General features: G+C 43.0%; 1 protein-coding gene across 2 annotated transcripts in view; it reads left to right on the forward strand.

Annotated features, from left to right (window-relative positions):
• The window catches only part of LOC148511678 (uncharacterized), a 76,533-nt gene that overhangs the window by 2,627 nt on the left and 55,330 nt on the right, over window positions 1-18,576 (forward strand). For both annotated transcript variants that reach the window (XM_088482813.1, XM_088482815.1), the window contains exons 2-6: window positions 1,773-1,833; window positions 4,325-4,547; window positions 5,690-5,823; window positions 13,363-13,558; window positions 14,598-14,635. In XM_088482813.1, coding sequence (XP_088338939.1) covers window positions 1,773-1,833; window positions 4,325-4,547; window positions 5,690-5,823; window positions 13,363-13,558; window positions 14,598-14,635 — 652 coding nt within the window. The remainder of the gene's footprint in view (window positions 1-1,772; window positions 1,834-4,324; window positions 4,548-5,689; window positions 5,824-13,362; window positions 13,559-14,597; window positions 14,636-18,576) is intronic.

The following is an 18,576-nucleotide window of genomic DNA, read 5'->3' on the forward strand; positions in this document are numbered from 1 at the left end:
TCGTCCATTTCAGATTGTCCAACATAACGATTTTCATTAAGGGAAGGAACATTTTTCGTTCATCGTTGTAAAAATCGTTCATTACACTTCAAAAATCGTTCACTTTTTCCATGGAAATGAGTTTAAATAATGTATGTGTTCTACATGGGATTTTTGACATTGACTCAGTTATAGGTTTGGTTCTTATGAGTAGTTTTTGGTGGGCACTTGATGCTTAAATGTAATACGATTGTTACAAAGGAGAGAAAATTCTTTTAAATAGGGCACAGAGGGCCTGTTTCAGACACGCTCGCGAGTGCTATTCGCTCGCAAGCGGGTCGATGGTGGTCCAGTGCGCATGCGCACGACGGAGCCGGCTCCAACGTGCCCATGCGCGAGACCCGGATAGCGACGGGCAAACTGTCGCTCCGGTCTCGTACCAAAGGGGGCGTGCTGTCGATGTTGAGTGACAGCACGCCCCCTTTGGTGGGCGGGCCGGGGGAATGGCTGGCCAAACGGAGGCGTTCACGAGTGATGTCAGTGGGAGAGATTTCGGCTCTGTGAGAGCCGAAATCTCTCTGGGGCTTGCGGCATCGAGACCCTACCACAAGGGTCTCGTCGCAATCCCGATGGTCGCGATGGTCTTGACCATCGCGACCATCTTCCTGGCCGCTCGCTATAGCTGTGGGTGGTGACCCACTACTATGCGAGCGGCCAGGAGGCCGCTCTAAAAAACAAGTAGCCCGGGCCTGATTCAGAGCGAACGGCTCTGAATCAGGGCCAGTCAGGGAAGATAACTCATATTACCCTATAACAGTCCCCAATTACTTTGTTGCTATATATGAGTATGGGCTTACTCTAGGATTCCAGACTGTAAGACAAATAACATGGGGAAGCCTATTAAGCAAGTATTGTGGAGTTAGTTATGCTGCCGTAATACCTGTCCTGTTATCTTCAGGATGGCAATAACAGAGTTAATAATGCTTTACTATTTGTCTAAAGGGAATGGGTATGTAATGCCGGCTGTCGGGTTGTCTCCTGTCAGAATACCGATAGCGGCATCCCGATGGTTGGTATCCCAACAGGGGTCGGGTAAGTATACTTACCCTCCCTTTTTAGTAGCCTAACCCTCCCCACCCAGCACCCTAACCCTAACACTCCCAGTTAGTACCTAAACCTAACCATCCCCCTTAGTGCTTAAACCTAACCCTTCCCCCGTTAATCCCTAACCCTCCCCCCTAGAGGTGCCTAACCCTAACCTCCCCCAAAAAAACCTAACCGTGCTACGCTCCCTATACCTAACCCCCCCACCCCCGGCTAACGCTAAGTGCGCACTGGACTTACCTTATTTGAGCTGGAGTTCCGGCGTCGGGATTAAGATAGGCGTTGGTGTATCGCCGCCTATCTTAAGTTCCTTTTTGGGATTCAGCTGTCGGTATTGAGATGGCGGCATTTTGAAAGCTTTTTTTGCTATTTCAATAAAGTGGAACTAAATGCCCAATGTGGGATGTCAGTTACACTGCGTATGCGCTAGCCAGCTTACCACGTGCACATTACAGAGACTGGCACAGTGAAGCTGTGACTATTCCCACTCTGGCCCGTGTCTCTGTGACAGCTGGATATTGCTCAGCTGCTTTGCAGGTAAGTTCTTTTAAGGACGGCACTGAATTGCAATTTTTTTTTCACAATATTAAAATTGCAGTTAAAACGAATGGGCCTCTGTGTGCGTTACATGGCGACATAAACATTCATTGTGTCTGTTCTATAAGTGATTGTTATAATTCTCTTTACAGGAGAATACGGACACGGTTGATTTCTTTGTTGATGATGCAGTGAAAGAATCTCTGGAGAAAGGTAGAAATGTCTATGCCGTTTTATCTAAACCTCTCCTAAAGAGGCAGAAATATATAGTATTGTGTGTGTGCGTGTGTGTGTGTGTGTGTTATTGATGTAAAAAAATAAGATCATTTCACAGATAATATTAAAGCTAATACCTAAAGGTATTTGTAAGGTCATTTTGAACTCCTATACAATTTACAAATGTTGGATCAAATAAAAAAAAATCAGAAATGTTTTGATACACTAATTTACATAAGATAGCTTTCCATTGCTTATTATATTATTACTGACATGTAAAGTTACTATTAAAATAAAAAAAACAACTAGAAGTATATAACTCTCAGTGGTATATTTACTAAAGTGCAGGTGTATAGAAGTGGAGGTGTTGCCCATAGCCATTTATTATTATTATTATTATTATTTATTACCAGTTATTTATATAGCGCATACTATGGATTTTAGTATGGATTCCAACCCAGGGCAGAAAGACTGATTTAAGAGATTTCCTACAATATCTTCTCTCTCAATTTTTGACCCAACTGTCCACATATTTACCCTTATTCCACTTTCCCCCTCTCTAATCTCTCTCTGAGACATCCTGTCCTTCCCACCAGGGCATGATCACATCTAATTATGCTAGCTGGATTAATCGGGGTCTGTTGTCTCTCTGATATTGCTTTCCTCCACTGGATTTTGTATACCTGGCTGTCTGTTTCAATATTTCAAACTTCATTACTTTCATGCCAATTACTGTAAAACTGAAGTATTGTCCAGTGCTCCATGCTTGAATTACTCTCAAAAAGCTTACAATCTGCTATTTATTATCTCTAATACCCCTTTCACAGTTGCTGCCAGGGCCGGCTCTAGGGGTGTTTGACCAGTGCGGTCGAACAGGGGCGCCACCCATAGAGGGCGCACCCCTCCCCAACATCCCGATTTCAGCGGGACAGTACTGTCCCACTGTTCCACCCATGGGCTGAAGTGTCCCGCGGGTGGTCAAATCGAGAGGTTGGGGACCCCAGGTGCCGGACCCCGGAGTATGGGTTGATGCTGTGCGCATGCGCGCGGCATCCATTCAGTGACGGGAGAGGGCTGGGGGAAGCCCAGCTAGTGAGGCTCTCCCCAGCCTGACGTTATTTGGAGGCGTGCCTTGCGGGCACGCCTCCAAATAACGCCACATAGGGGGCGTGGCCTATAGTAATTAGGCCACCCCCCAATTTTCACGCGATGATGGGGCGCACAGTAGAGAGCCGGCACATGGTGCTACGACCCCTGGAGTAGGCCCTGCTTGCTGCAATAACCCAGACTATTTCACGTGAACACACAGCAACCCGTGCAGGGTTACTGTGCCGTGTGAAAGGGCTAGGTTGAAATAAGCCGGCATTTCAACCTTGGTAACGAGCAGAGTTGAACATGTTGATGCGACCCAGGTCCTGTTCACTGTATAGGAGGAGCCAGCGCTTGGAGATGTTCTCATCTCCAAGCGCTGGCTCGGCGATGACGTCATCGACCTGACAATAAGCCGGGTCGGGCCGCCAGTCTGAAAGGGGTCTCAGGCGTTTCGCACCCGGGATGGACGCATGAACAAATCCCGGGTGCGACCTGGCATTGCGACTTAAAAGGGGTATAACTGTCGTTGAGAACCACATGAGCCTGCATGGGAGCGAGAGGCGGGGGAGACTCTGGATACATAAGCATGTGATTCAACTTTGTGAGATCAATTCCAAGTCAATGTGATCTTTTGCTGGAATTGTTAATTAGACTATAATTTGTCTATTGACTGTCTTACTGCTTTATTATAAGCACACTACTACTTTTTGATTCCATAGTTTATTAATTTAAATGTTCTTTGGTCTAGCACGGTATTACTGTCAATGTATTCTCAAAATATTACGTTATATTGTACTATACTAATTTACAAGCGTTTGTTTTCCTCTTGTGCCATAAAACCAGCACTGTAACAATTTATTATTTTTTATTGGAAGATATGTTACTTTCTAGCACTTTGTTTCAATTTTCCATGGAAAATTGCATAATACCAGTACGTAATGTATTTTTCTTGATGAAGTCCTTAATACTTAAGGTGCATCCACACGTAACGATTTTGTAACCAACGATTTTCTGTCAGATTTTCCCTTGAAAATTTGAATGATTTTTTGAAGTGTAATGAACGATTTTTTGAACGATGAACGAATAATGTTCCTTCCCTTAATGAAAATCGTCCAGTTGGACAGTCTGAAATGGATGATGAACGATAACTACAAACGGGAGTGCGCATTTGTGATTATTGTTCATCGCTATAACTCATAAACCGAAATATTTTCTTTTAATAATAACGACGTCCTTATCGACAAATCGTTAAAAAAATCGTCACGTCTGTATGCACCTTTTAGGCTTCTGTACTTTTTATATTCTGACTGTAAATGCACAATAGGTGCATTGCATATAACAAAGTACTCCGTACCACCTGAAGAGCGTGCCTTACTACAGTATTGTATCTTCACAGTATCGGAAGCCATATACAAGGTGTGCGTATCAATATGGCATAATCCACCCGAGACAGTGAGGAATCAGCCTCTCTATAAAGAAATCAGCTCTGGCATACAAGATACTTACTTCAATATAAAAAGCAAAGCATGGCCTATGGAAGATTATGAAATCATTATATGCATCACTAATGGATTGATTGATCATTTAAAGAAATTCAAAGAAAAGACACGGACATACAAGTAAGGGGTTTCTGGGTTTCTGGCATCCCCTATACCAACAAGTGCTCCCTGGCATGAGCTTAAACACCTTACTTCCGATCCCCTTTATAGTAGATGGAGATACAGAGGACACTTATTGCACTAAGTGCAAATTAGAGAGGAGTAGCAGTTTCTAACTGCCCCACCATATATTTGTCTCATTACTCCGGACTTAAGTGTTCCACCCAGAATTTCCCCTATTATTATTTTACTGCCTGGAAAGGTCATTGATGTATCTACTCAGACCATCTTCAATCATACACATTTATGTTCATAGGTGTGTGCCAGGAGATGCAGGTGCATCTGGTATTCTGTATTACACTGCACTCATTCATCATGTACAATTGTTATGAAGAAAGTTCAGGGGTTGAACACTTCCATGAAAATCCTATTTTATCCCCCTGGTTATAGATTTATCAAGTACTTAAAACAGTTTGCATTTCAGGAAAAATGTAAAATAATTCAAAACTATATTTAAATAAAAAGATTATAATTTAAAGTGGTTGCTCTAAAGAGATTATAAAGTTCTTTAATGTTCCTGTTAGAATGCGGGCAAGGCAGGGCGCAGACTCGCAGGTAGGGCATCCTCTACGTGCGCCGAAGGGCGTGGATGACTGGGTAGAGGTGACACACCCCCAATTCTTCACACTTTGGGGCGTGCCCAGCACTTACGGAGGTGCTGGGCTTCCCCCAAGCTCTCTCATGGTGAATAGATGCCGTGTGCATACGCACAGCGTTAATTCACCTGGCGGTGATTGGTCCCCGCAACTTTTCCCACCCACGGGACACTGCGGCCCATGGGTGGGGAAGGTACAAGGCAGGCTGTTTTAGCGGGGCACCGCTAAAAATGGCAGGGCGCATTTTGCTATTTTAAAATTGGTCAGGGCAGCCTAGCAGGAACACTATTCTTTTTAATTAAAATAGTATTGCCATTTATTTGCCAGTAAATTGAAAGAGGGGATTGTTTGCTATACTAAGCCAGTCTGCAGGATCTGGTTGTGAGCTGGCATGGGGGATAGCTGAGTGCAACTCTGGCACCACATCTCTAGAACGAGCTCTGCTTTTAATGAAAAGTATGTAACAAACTCCCGTTTTATTATTATTTTTATTTATATACCTTGCAGATATAATTCACCTCAAAAGGAAGTTAATTTCCTTAGAGAACATACAGAATGTCTTCTAAAATATTGGTTACCAGAATCGCTGAGGAGTTCCAGGTTCACGTTTGTGTTCTTAACTGAAATTCTATCAATAAATGGTAAGAATTGCCCAGTTATTTCTAAGCATGCCAGTGCTATGGTCTGAGGTTCAGTAATGAGTATAAAGAAAATATGAAACATATATATATTTATATACTGTATATAATATAATATTTTCAAAATTATGTATATTGGTGATTAAAGGATCCATGTACTGAAAATATTTACTTTAAAAGCAATTATAATACATATGTACATTTTTTTGTGGATATATGTGCGTTTGAACCACAACATGATAAATATATCTTATACACATTGTGATTTGAGGTTGCCATATGGATCAGTAATCCCTTTGGTAGATGCTATAAAACAAATGTTTGTTTCTTACTTGTACAAAGAAGAATACACCTTGATCAAAAGAGAGGATCACAGCTGTGTTTCCGTATGCAACGCCGCTGCAAAGATCACCTGAGCATAAAGAAGCCCACTGCTGCTGCATTACCTGCGTGCGATGACGCATACCTACGTAAACATCGGTAACATCGAAGCACATCGGCGGCCATCTTACTCTTGCGGCAGGTCTGACCTGCTGCAGCCTTGGGTGCTCTTCTGATAGGCAGAGCTGTGTATGCAATCGCAGTGGCTAATTTATGCACGCCCGTGTAACGGCGTTTAAATGGACAGACATGCCTGCATTTTTGTGACCATTCCCTGTTACCACCCCCAGACGCTGCCAGTCTGTCACTCACTTAGTGATGGATTCCTCTGTGTGTGCGTAATCGCAATGCGATCACGGTGCGATGCATAAGCATGCACAATGGCAAAAAATAGCTTGATCTGCGTGAAGATTGCATTAGCGTCCATCTCTGAATCAGGCTCACTGTTCCGTAAGGCAATTCCATTCTTCATGTTGGCTAGCAAGTTGTGCACATGAAAACACTAGGAATAAGGACCAGATTAGTACTAATAAAGAGAGCATATCACACACACAGAACACCAGCCCATACTTGTGGATGCAGCCAATGCAGTAATGTTTTTCGCCAAAGGATATCACAAGTGCCCTTTGTTCCCTGGCAAGCTTGATGACTAGCACAGTTTATATATAAAATTTGTAATACATTTTGATTGATATATGTACTGTAAGACGGGGTGTAGAAATGAGAGACACAAGACAGGCAGGCACTCGGTAAGGCAGTGTCTTTAATAGCAGCAGACACTGCACTTCAGCATACATGAGCATAGGCCTAGACAGGCCTGCACACAGGCACATAACAGAAAATAAGCAACTAAACATAAAAGTCCCAGCACTCCTCATGCTTAGCAGACAGTAGCGGCTTGCAGCCACAATTGGCCATGCTCTCATGTTCACACCTCTAAGTCTGAACGAGCGAGCAAAACATACGCTCTTTTATTTCTTAAAACGCCCCCTGGCCGCTCGCACCATACGTCATGTCCGCTATTTATTAGATTAATCGAGTACATTGAACAGGATATGAACTACTCGCTATTCTTGTGGTTGGTTTTTTCAACCGCTATTTCGCGAGCAGTTCTGAGTTAAAAAAAACCAAGTGACGTGGTCAATGACGCTGCTGTATTAATTATGCACACCCATAAAACGCCCGTTTTGACCTTTAAGCACGCCTGCGTTCGGATCTCCACTCCCCGTTTTCAAGCACCTTCCCCTGTTACCACCCACATACGCCTCATTCTGTCACTCAAAATAGCAGGCATTCGCTATTTTGCGAGCACATGAATTTCGGCCGCACTGACTGGTTCGCGCATGCGTACTAAAAACCGTACGCATGCGTAGATGTGCGAACATCGCTCGGAACGAGCGTACTGCCGCTAGCGAGTGGCTCTGAATGAGGGCCTCTGTCCTACTAACTGGCCGCTAGTCGGCATCAGTGCAAAGAGCATCAGGCAGATGAGAGTTTTAACCTCTTCGTGTTCCTTAGAGATTATTCCAGCTGGGCCTGTGCAACTGTGAAAACCTGGAATTCCACACTTCCACTGCTACTGCAGAATGCACAGGCTTCCTTCCAGCCTTCCTTAGAGGGAGCTGATCCCACAGAAATGTGGGCAATTCAGATGAGAGACAACTCCTCTCACCACATATCCCCCCCTTTCGCTTTTCCAAGCTTGGGTAAGCGCACATCGTCTTTCGCAATGTGTCCGCATTTTTATGCTGAATTCCCGGCCGATGCTGTACGACAAACTTGTACTGGTGGATGGTCAAGAACCAGCACGTCACTCTGGGGTTAACTTCAAATCTTCCCTGGCTGCTTCAGTTGTTTTGGCCCAGAGAATTCTTTCTGGTTGAGCCTTCTTAAGGGTCTCAGTCAGGGGTAAAGCTCTGGACGCAAAATTTGGAATGAAATGGCGGTAACAGCCTATCAGCCCAAGGAAAGTTGTCATTTGTTTCTCCGTGGAGGGTCTTGGCGGGGTTTGAATCCCCTCCACTTTCCGCAGTTGGGGCTTCACTTGTCCATTGCCAATCACATACCCTAAATAATTGGCCTCTAAAAGTCCAATGGTACACTCCGTGACACCAGTAGCGCACGCAGGGCTGGTTTCTGAGTACCCAGAAACCCCCCCTGACAGGATCGAGAGGCATCATGCTGTTAAGCCCCACCCCCTCACTGCAAAATGCCACGGTTCGCGGGTCAATTGGGAGGAGGCGTAGCCTGTTTGACGCAATTCCATTAGAATCGCGTCATTTGGCTCCGTCCCCTCCTGATTGACCTGTGAATTGCCGGCAGTTTCACATTAGGGGGAGGGACCTAATGACATGATGGTTGAGATGTACATTGGAAGCCCACCATCAAATTATGGCTGGACTTCCACCATCAAAACTTTTGATGCTATCGTAAGTAACCATCACATCAAAAATATTAGATGGAAAAAACTATTCATTTGATTTGTGCAAAAGACCTTGTTTGCACATGCGCAATAACCTTTTACCGCAGCTGGCAGGGGACAGGACTGGGGGAGAGACTGGATGGGATTATGGGCGGGGCCTAGAGTAGCTCCGGTGACAAGATTCCCGATGCTGAGAGCTGCAGGCAGGGACAGTGCAGCTCTCAGCATTCTGAAAAAAAAAAGACCATTGAATCATTACCTTTTGATGGTGGCAAACATCGGAATTCCGCCATCGAATGGTAAAAACACTACCATCACAACAAAAACATTGATTGATGGCAAACATCGACGTCCATCCCTGCATGATGGTGTGTGCCAGGTCTGCAAGTTAAGGGTGTGTGTGTGTGTAATGTATATAGATCGGCCAATATATCTGGTGCCTGTCGGCCAGAGTGTACCAGCGATATGTCTGTGAACTACGTTGTGCTGCACAGCCGATGGTTTATATACAGTCAGGTGCATAAATATTGGGACATTGACAGAATTTTCATATTTTGGCCTCTATTCACCACCACAATGACTTTGAAATGATTTGGCCACACCTAATGTTTTTGCTATCTCTCTGATGGGTTTGTTTTGATTTTTCAGCCTAATGATGGCTTGCTTCACTGATAGTGACAGCTCTTTGGATCTCATATTGAGAGTCGACAGCAACTGATTCCAAATGCAAATGTCACACCTAGAATCAACTCCAGACCTTTTACCTGCTTAATTGATAATGAAATAACGAGGGAATAGCCCCACCTGTCCATGAAATAGCTTTTGAGTTGATAGTCCCATTACTTTTGGCCCCTTAAAAAGTGGGAGGCACATATAGAAACCATTGTAATTCCTACACCGTTCACCTGATTTGGATGTAATTACCCTCAAATTAAATCTGAAAGTCTGCAGTTAAAGCACATCTTGTTTGTTTCATCTCAAAGCCATTGTGGTGGTGAATAGAGGCCAAAATATGAAAATTCTGTAATTGTCCCAATATTTATGCACCTGACTGTATGTCTCTCTCTCTCCCTCTCCCTCTCCCTCTCCCTCCCCCTCCCCCTCTCACTCCCTCTAATCCTTCTTCTTCTTCCCAAATGATCTGTGTGTGGGGAATTAGCAGCTGCCAACAAAGAAAAATTGTGTATTCTTTTTCAAACATTTATCTTTTAAAAATAGGCTGCGCAAACCTATAATTATTACCCAACAATTTGTTACTGTACAATCAATTCATTGTTTATTACAACACTTTTCACACATTTAAAAATAAATAAAAAGGTAAGTCAGCAAATGCTGTAAAGAACCTCATTCATAAAATGCACCCTTAAGTACAAAATAGAACATTTGTATTACCTAACACATCTATAGATAATTAAGATGCTATAAATTAAAATTGCTTAATCTAGTTCTGAAGGGAGTGCGTATACCATCGCTTTACACTGACTCACGCACTGCACCGAGATTGTGGCCAGTCACCGGCTAGCGGCTGAGAACTGGGAGCAGTAACGGCATCACATTTATTCAGACCGCCTCATACAGACTCTGGTCACACACGGCAGAGACACAGCATTCTTAACGGAGCCTCGGAGCAGTGACATTGCACCTGTTTATAGTGTCCTACAAACACTGCGGCCACAACGGGTAGAGACATGCAGTCATAGCACACAACATCTAGAACGGAGCTCCGGAGCAGTGGTAAACCATATACCAACAACAGTGGTTTCCTCAGCAGGGCTGTATACAAAGTCTGACTTGTGAGTCTGTGAACAAACCATCAGCAGCATACGATCTGGTTACCCATGACAACCACTGAGCTCCACTTCCCTGGTTAATAAGAGCAACTACCAGCATTCTAACCACCTCCTTTATTACATTGCAATCCTCTGATGACGGTAACAATATCTAATCACACTTGAGCTAAGGGGATAAATATTGGAACTTGACTTTGTGTATATTTACCTTTTATACAGCCATTGGAGAGCATTTTTTTATCACTTTGTTGCTAGATTCAGCAATTTTATAGCACCTTATCTATAGATGTGTTAGCTAATACAAATGTTCTATTAAGTACAATTAAACAGTTAGAACGTCAGCAAGTGACCATATCCACTCCTTTAATATCAATGAGTTAAACTAGAGTTAACTTTTGCATGAAGGGAAAACAAACTACATATAGCAGGAAGCAACCCATACAAAACACATTAATACTATGGTGAATAGCACATGCAGTACTTGGCACCGGCAATATTAGCAGAAGACAGTCTATGTAGAATGCAATAGCTCCAATGAGGAAATACACGTGCAGGCTGTAAAGGTACTTGTAGTGCATCGGCTATATTAGCAGAAGACAGTCTTTGCAGAATTAAATGGCTACAATGAGGAACTACACATGCAGGCATTAAAGGTACTTGTAGTGAACCGGCTATATTAGCAGAAGACAAACAGGTGACAATGAAACTATGCAGATAGGTGGTTGCTGGGGTGCTCCACTTAGGATTCCTAACAGCTCTGAGGAGGACAACACCCAAGTGGCTTTTAACCTCTAAAAGTCTATAAATACTACATAAAAATGGAGTCTCTGAGCAGTGGCGTCCCTTCCTGCAGTGACACCTGGTGCCGGGAGGGATGCCATGACATGGCCTCGGTGGGTGACACTCGTTTGCGGCCCAACCCCCTGCACCCCCCTTGTGACGCCACTGTCTCTGAGGGAGCGGCTAGATAAAGTTAAAGGGGATTATAAGGAGAGAAGTATAAAGCCTTTTTTACAACCCCTATAAATCTGCAGCGTAAGTAGCAGGAGAGCTTGAAATTAATCCATAGTATCTCACCCACTAGTTGCGGTGCTTATGCCTCCTCCGATCTCTGGCGATGCACTGCACCAGGCTGCGCTAAGTAGAACTAGGGTCCGGATACTCCACAGCGCTCTCTCCTTCGGGGCAGTCGCTGACAGGCACAACCAGATAATCCTAATCTCCAGCCACTCTGACTCCTCTGGTGCCCTGCTTTTTTCCAGGGTCCTAGAAGGCTCTCTTCAGGGTCTGTTCCCTCTTTTGCCCATGGCTGGCCAGCGGACCCTTCAGTCTCCTTGGCGGGGTCTCCCTTTTCAACTGCTGTCTCTCTGATCATCAGCAGCGGTGGACACCTCCCTGCGCTGGCTCCCTCCCTCCGGTCTGGGTGTCAAGTCCGTCAGTGGCGGGGTCCTCTGGTCCATGGGCACTGGGTTGAGTTTATTTCCCCTTCGCGCTAGGGACCTGGAAGTGATGTGCAGTGAGGGCGGAAGTGCGGTTTCATGCCTATAAAGTCTACCTAGAGAAGACACTTGTCCCCTCGCTGCGCGTCGGACACAGTGGCTCGCTATAAAATGATATTCCCCCTCTATGTCCACGTGGATGGTAGGGAATAATGTTGGACAGTAGCTGATGACGGCATGGTCCTCTCCGTTAAGGGAATTTAGACAATACCGAGGGCACTAATCCGGACAGCCGACGTCAGATGTGGGGGGGTCTGCCTCCAGGGGCCTTCAGTTGTCCCAGCAGATCCCGGCGATGGTTTCCTCAGTGGCAACAGGTCCTGGCCTTCAGTCGGCGTATGTGTTCCAAGCTGGGTTCGGTCAGTGGCGGCCTATCCTGTTCTCTCTGTCAGTCAGCAGACATTCCCCAGCTGTCACCCTTAGAGGTCTGAAAGGTGAGCATGCCGCGGTGCAGGTGAGGTAGAAGGTAGAGTCAGTGTCTAGCACTTCTCCACCAGTGGTCTCCCTGCCCAGGCCGCACAGCAGCACGGATCTCTCGCACTTCACAACAACAACCCCAAGCAAGGGTTACTACTTATTCAACAGCCCCTTAATTAGCCCTGCCTTTTCAGACCCGGTCTGGCTCTATCCACTGGACAGAGGGGCCTAGTGGCAGCCCACATCAGGGATTCTCTGCCCATACACCCAGGCCACCAATGAATGAAGGGACTTTTTCCGGGGCTAAATGGGTTGCTGCCGAAGGACAAACTCTCCCCTGGGGCTGCACGTGCTCTTTAGGTACCATGGAGACAGGGGTCAATAAAAGTTACACACAGCCTACCTATGAGGATCACTAAGGCTGCTTTTACACTGAATTTATAAAAAAATTCATCCCTCAAGCTGGTGCATACTGGTAAATAACCGCATTTAGATCTGTGTGGGCAGTGCAGTCGCAATTATGGCCAACGTGCATTAAGCTTTGAGTTGACACCTCTACCTGGAGTTGGCAGTATGTGGTGAACTTAGACCTAAATGGCCCAAAATGACTATGGTTGAAGGCTTCCACTAGCCACTATAGATGGCTCAGAACTTCCTTCCAGATTCCTGTCAGTCCTCAATGAAAATGAGATCTGCCTTTGACAACTATCTGTGTGTGTGGAGTGTACTGAGATGTGGATGTTTGTCCAATCAAGTCTCCAATGTGTGTAGACAAATTGACCACAGTGGCTGCACAGTTCGTGTATATAACCCATCATATATATTTACATGTTTAACATGAATCCAGATGCCTCCAGCACTTGGTTGTTATATGTCAGCTATTTGCTCTCCATTTGCTTCTTGTTTGGATTTTATTTTTTATCAGAACAACCCTCAAGATATTATTTCAGTATGAACTTCCCCTAAAACATAAATATTTTCTTTATGGTTAGTAATCTTGTTATCAGTTGACGATTGATCTCCTTTTTTTTAGTAATAGAGCCAGCCATCAATAAGTTTGCAGACTTCGGATCCATCAATGAATTCATTGTGAAGTCTCTGGACAGTGAAGGAACCTCAGAGGAGAAAGAAGGTATTCTCACAGGTAGCGGGATGATGAATGTGGAGGCCAGCTGCAGAGGAGATGATGCCTGTAATACCAGCATGGAGAGTGATGACATCAAATCCAGGTAACAGGTTATTCGTCTGAAACAGATGGCTTACTTCCTATTAATCTCTAACATTCGCTCTCCAGCTCATGATCACTTTTGTAAGTACAGCAAAACCTTTAGCTAAGTTGTATTGGGATGCAGTTTATAGACCGGCGGACTAAATGCTGAGGTTAGAGCATAGCACCAACAGGTGTTTTCCCCCCTACATGGAATATTTTTTATGTGGACTTGGATTTAACACAGCAACTTTTTCTGAATATCAATAAGAATAGACCTATCACTATTCTATTCAATTAAATCCCTACATAGGGTTTTTTTGTGCAGCGAGTAATTTGCTTCTTTAGCGCTTTTCTGCACATTGCTATTTTTTCTTCTATTTGTTGTGTCAGTTATATGTTGTGTGTATATATGTGGTATACTGGTACTAGGTATTTTGTTTGTTTTTTAGTGTTTTAATACTACTAGTTATTAATTGATTGTATATTACTGTTTTTCTGTGGCATAGACCCCCCCCCCTTTTATTTACAAATAAAAACGCAATACTTAGAGTAAATAAATTATTTTCAATGTGAATTCATTACTCACACTTAAATTGCGCAGGAGGACCCTTTTTTCTTTGCATGTATTCTTTGTGGGTATAGTGGCATGTACCCAATACGCTTCCTAGCAGCATTGTAAGTGTACGGTGGTCACTTTTTTGTGGTCTGAGCGCGGTGTTAACCCCCTATTATCTAATACGTTTAAACAGTAATCCCTGTAAACCAGGAATAAGCTACACAAAAACTACAGCTGTTTGATATGCTCTCATAGAATATAAGCGCACCATGCAATGGAGGATCAAGTGGTTACATTGGGGTTCTTGCCTCACCCCCATCAGCACCGCTCCCTGCACTTAATATGTTTCTCTGAAAACCCTACCACTGCTAGGAAAGTAGGATCTATGCTCCCCTTAATAAAAAGGATTCTCAGTAACAGGTAAGCCCAGGTTATGTGAGGAGCCGGTAAATTATTTTACCAATTCTGTATATTATTTATGATTTTCATTTCTTCATTCTAGAAAGAAAGAAAAGAAAGGAATAAAACAGAGAATAAAAGGTAAGTGATCATTTAATGAATAGTACATTGGGGCTCATTCCGAGGTGGGAGCAAAGCAAAAATAAACAAGTAACTTAGTATCTGGAACAAGCCTTGTTGTACTGTAAGGGGTGAAAAAACATGTATTTATTTTTTTGCATGCAGGGTATATATACTGTATGTGTGTGTGTGTGTGTCTATATATATATATATATATATATAAGTGCTGTTGCAGGCAGAACAAATACTGGAAAGCTTGATTTTTACACTGCAATTTAAAGTTGAGTTTGGACACAACTCTCCCAAATAAATATTTTTGCACATTTTAACTATGCCAACCTGCAGTGTAGCATGGTTATACCAAGGTGCTCAGTTTTGCTTTGCTCCCAAATAAGGATCAGCCCCATTTGTGTAAATTATGAGTTTTATTTTTTATTTGTAGTCTTTCATACAATCCATTGTCTTATAATGGAACAAGAGAAACTCTGCACTTTACACTTCAGCATACTTGCCTACTCTCCTGGAAACTGTGGGAAGCTCCTGATTTGTCGGGTAGCCCCCCACACAACCGGAAGAGTAGGTACTCCTCCCACAACCAGCCCACTTCCTAGTGATGTGGGCAGAATGGAAAGAATAATGGGAATCAGGGGCGCCACATTGTCTTTAGGTTGAGGGGGCCAAGATAAAATTAGAAATATATATATATATATATATATATATATATATATAATATGTATGTATATACAACATCCAAATTGGACTGGCACTCGCTCCGTCCACTCCAATAGCTCCGGTGCCCTCCGGATCAAATCATCCAATGACACCGCATCAACAAACGGTGGCACTCGGAGACTTGCACAAAGTATCAAAAAAGTGTATTCAAAATAGAATCATATAGGACACCAACATTTCGGGACTACTTCGTCCCTTTGTCAAGGCATGTAACAGATAAAACAAACTAACCTTAAATAGAAGATAGAGACCAAGTGTTGACCGCATCGAACAAACTGGAAATCCCGACTCTCGGTGCACTCATCAATAGTGACGTCAAGGCGTCGGCTGCACTACGTAAGCACGGCAACACAGACGCTATATGGCAGCCTTGATAGGAAAAAAAGAGATGTGTAACAAACTATCTTCACCCTAGAGGTAATAGTAAAAGAAATACCAAACGAAGATTAAGAGTATATAATAAAAATAGATATAAGAGCAGACAAGTTGGTATTAGAAAAGAAAAAGAAAGATATCATAATGTTTAAACAACATTGTATCAAAATAATAAGTAAAATATATAGAGGGAAGGTAATAAACCTGGATGAAATGAGCTGTATCGCAAGGCATGCAGACAAACGTAACTTGAGAAGAACCGTGTCCCAAACCATGTAAGAAAAACGTCATGAAACCTTTGAGCAACATAGGGGACCCTGCGCATCAATTATATGGATAAGGAATGTAAAGGCTGGATGTAGTCATTAAAACTAGAATAACTGGTGTACTATAGTGAACAAGTGCCAAACATCCCCAATGTCTATCAGTGTCAAATAAATAAAACTAATATATTCAAAGTGTAAACATAAACCAAGTGATGTGTATTCGTAAGTGTCCAAAAGTGCCTCTAAATAACTGAAATGATGCCTATAGTGTAATACCCCATATTGAGTGTCTATATGTTTATGAAGATAAATAACTGTGTAAACTATATGTTGATAATTGATCATCCTTGTGTTAAATGTGACAGCAATCATCCCTGTTCCAACTGTGATCCATAAAAGCTAAGTGAAAATTAATCACTTAGAAACACTCCATTGGATCTTCTCATTGAGTCCCAACGGGCTTATGGTATTTAAATTGAAGATCCAACGTGCCTCCATTTGTAACAATTTACCAGTGTGATCTCCTCCTCTTAAACTCTTGGGGACGTGATCAATTCATTGATGTTTAAGATCACTCAATTTGTGACCTTTTTCGGCAAAATGCCTTGCCACCGGCTGTTCGGATGGTTTTCCTTGTAATGCAGACTTTATGGCTGATCTATGGAGAGCTATTCTATCCCTGGCCATGCGTATGGATTTGCCCACATACGACAATCCACAAGGACATGTAATTAAATATACCATATGAGTGGATGTGCATGTTAATATATGATTGATTTTGTAAATTCTACCAGTATTTGGACGTTGAAAGGTATGTCCTGTAATCATATTGTTGCACGTGGTACAACCAAGACATTTATAACATCCTGGCGTTTTACCCAAAAAATGTGTTTGTTTAAATGCCTGGTTCGCTTGGTCAAAACCGGTGATGTCGGTGTGTACCACTACATCTTTGAAATTTCTCCCCCTAGTGTAACATGTTAGGGGTCTTTTTTGTTTGAAACATGGCAAATTTCTATCAGTGGAAATAATTGGCCATAATGCTCTCGTTGCTCTAGGTATCACCAGACTGGAAGTGTTTTATTCATTGACAAATGGAATAAATGAATCCTGACTCCTGTTTTTAGGTTTCAATACTTCATTCTTGTGCTTAGCCAGAAGTTGCGGTTCATATCCTCTTTCCAGGAATCTTTCGACCACCTTGTCAAGGGCTGGTTCCAACTCTAGATGGTTACTGGTTATTCTGGCTGTTCTAATTATTTGCGACCTGGGTAAGCATTTCTTTAGTGCCACGGGAGGATGACTATTGGCCCGTAATAAACTATTCTTGTCCGTTGGTTTAACTTATACTCCTGTATGCAGTTGGTTATTCTTATGGCTACCAAAACATCTAAATAGTTTAAAGAAGTTTCACTCGTTTGGTGGGAGAGTTCCTGGTATTGATGTGATTAACCAGTGTTTCCAATCTCTCCATTCCTCCTGTCCAGAGGATGAACACATCATCTATATATATTGAGTATGTAAAGATGTAATTGGCAACTTCATCATTCGAAAAAAACCATCTCTCGTTTCTCACGTAACATAAACACGTTGGCAAAAGAAGGTGACACCTTGCTGCCCATCACACATCCACTGATTTGACGATAGAATTTGCCATTAAACAAGAAGTAGTTCCTAATCGGGGTTAGTTCCAGTAGTTTAAGAAATAATTCCAAATCCAACGTCTTCACGTCTACTTTGATCAATAATTCCCTCAAAGCCTTTAACCCCTGTACATGTGGGATACTCTTATATAGACTACATACAGTCAGGTGCATAAATATTGGGACATTGACAGAATTTTCATATTTTGGCCTCTATTCACCACCACAATGGCTTTGAAATGAAACAAACAAGATGTGCTTTAACCGCAGACTTTCAGATTTAATTTGAATTTGAGGATAATTACATCCAAATCAGGTGAACGGTGTAGGAATTACAACAGTTTCTGCCTCCCACTTTTTAAGGGGCCAAAAGTAATGGGACAAACTAAACAATCCTAAATCTAAATTTCACTTTTTAATACTTTGTTGCAAATCCTTTGCAGGCAATTACAGCCTGAAGTCTGGAACGCATAGACATCACCAGATGCTGGGTTTCATGCCTGGTAATGCTCTGCCAGGCCTCTACTGCAAATGTCTTCAGTTGCTGTTTGTTCTTGGGGCATTTTCCCTTCAGTTTTGTCTTCATCAAGTGAAATGCATGCTCAATCGGATTCAGGTCAGGGGATTGACTTGGCCATTGCATAACATTCCACTTTTTAGCCTTAAAAAACTCTTTGGTTGCTTTTGCAGTATGCTTTGAGTCATTGTCCATCTGCACTGTGAAGCGCCGTCCAATGAGTTCTGAAGCATTTGACGGAATATGAGCATATAATATTGCCCGAAACACTTCAGAATTCATTCTGCTGCTTTTGTCAGCAGTCATATCATCAATAAATACAAGGGAACCAGTTCCATTGGCAGCCATACATGCCCACGCCATGACACTACCACCACCATGCTTCACTGATGAGGTTGTATGTTTTGGATAATGAGCAGTTCCTTTCCT

The sequence above is a fragment of the Taudactylus pleione genome, unplaced genomic scaffold (genome assembly GCF_031769625.1).
Source record: "Taudactylus pleione unplaced genomic scaffold, aTauple2 ptg000296l, whole genome shotgun sequence".
Lineage (NCBI taxonomy): Eukaryota > Metazoa > Chordata > Amphibia > Anura > Myobatrachidae > Taudactylus > Taudactylus pleione.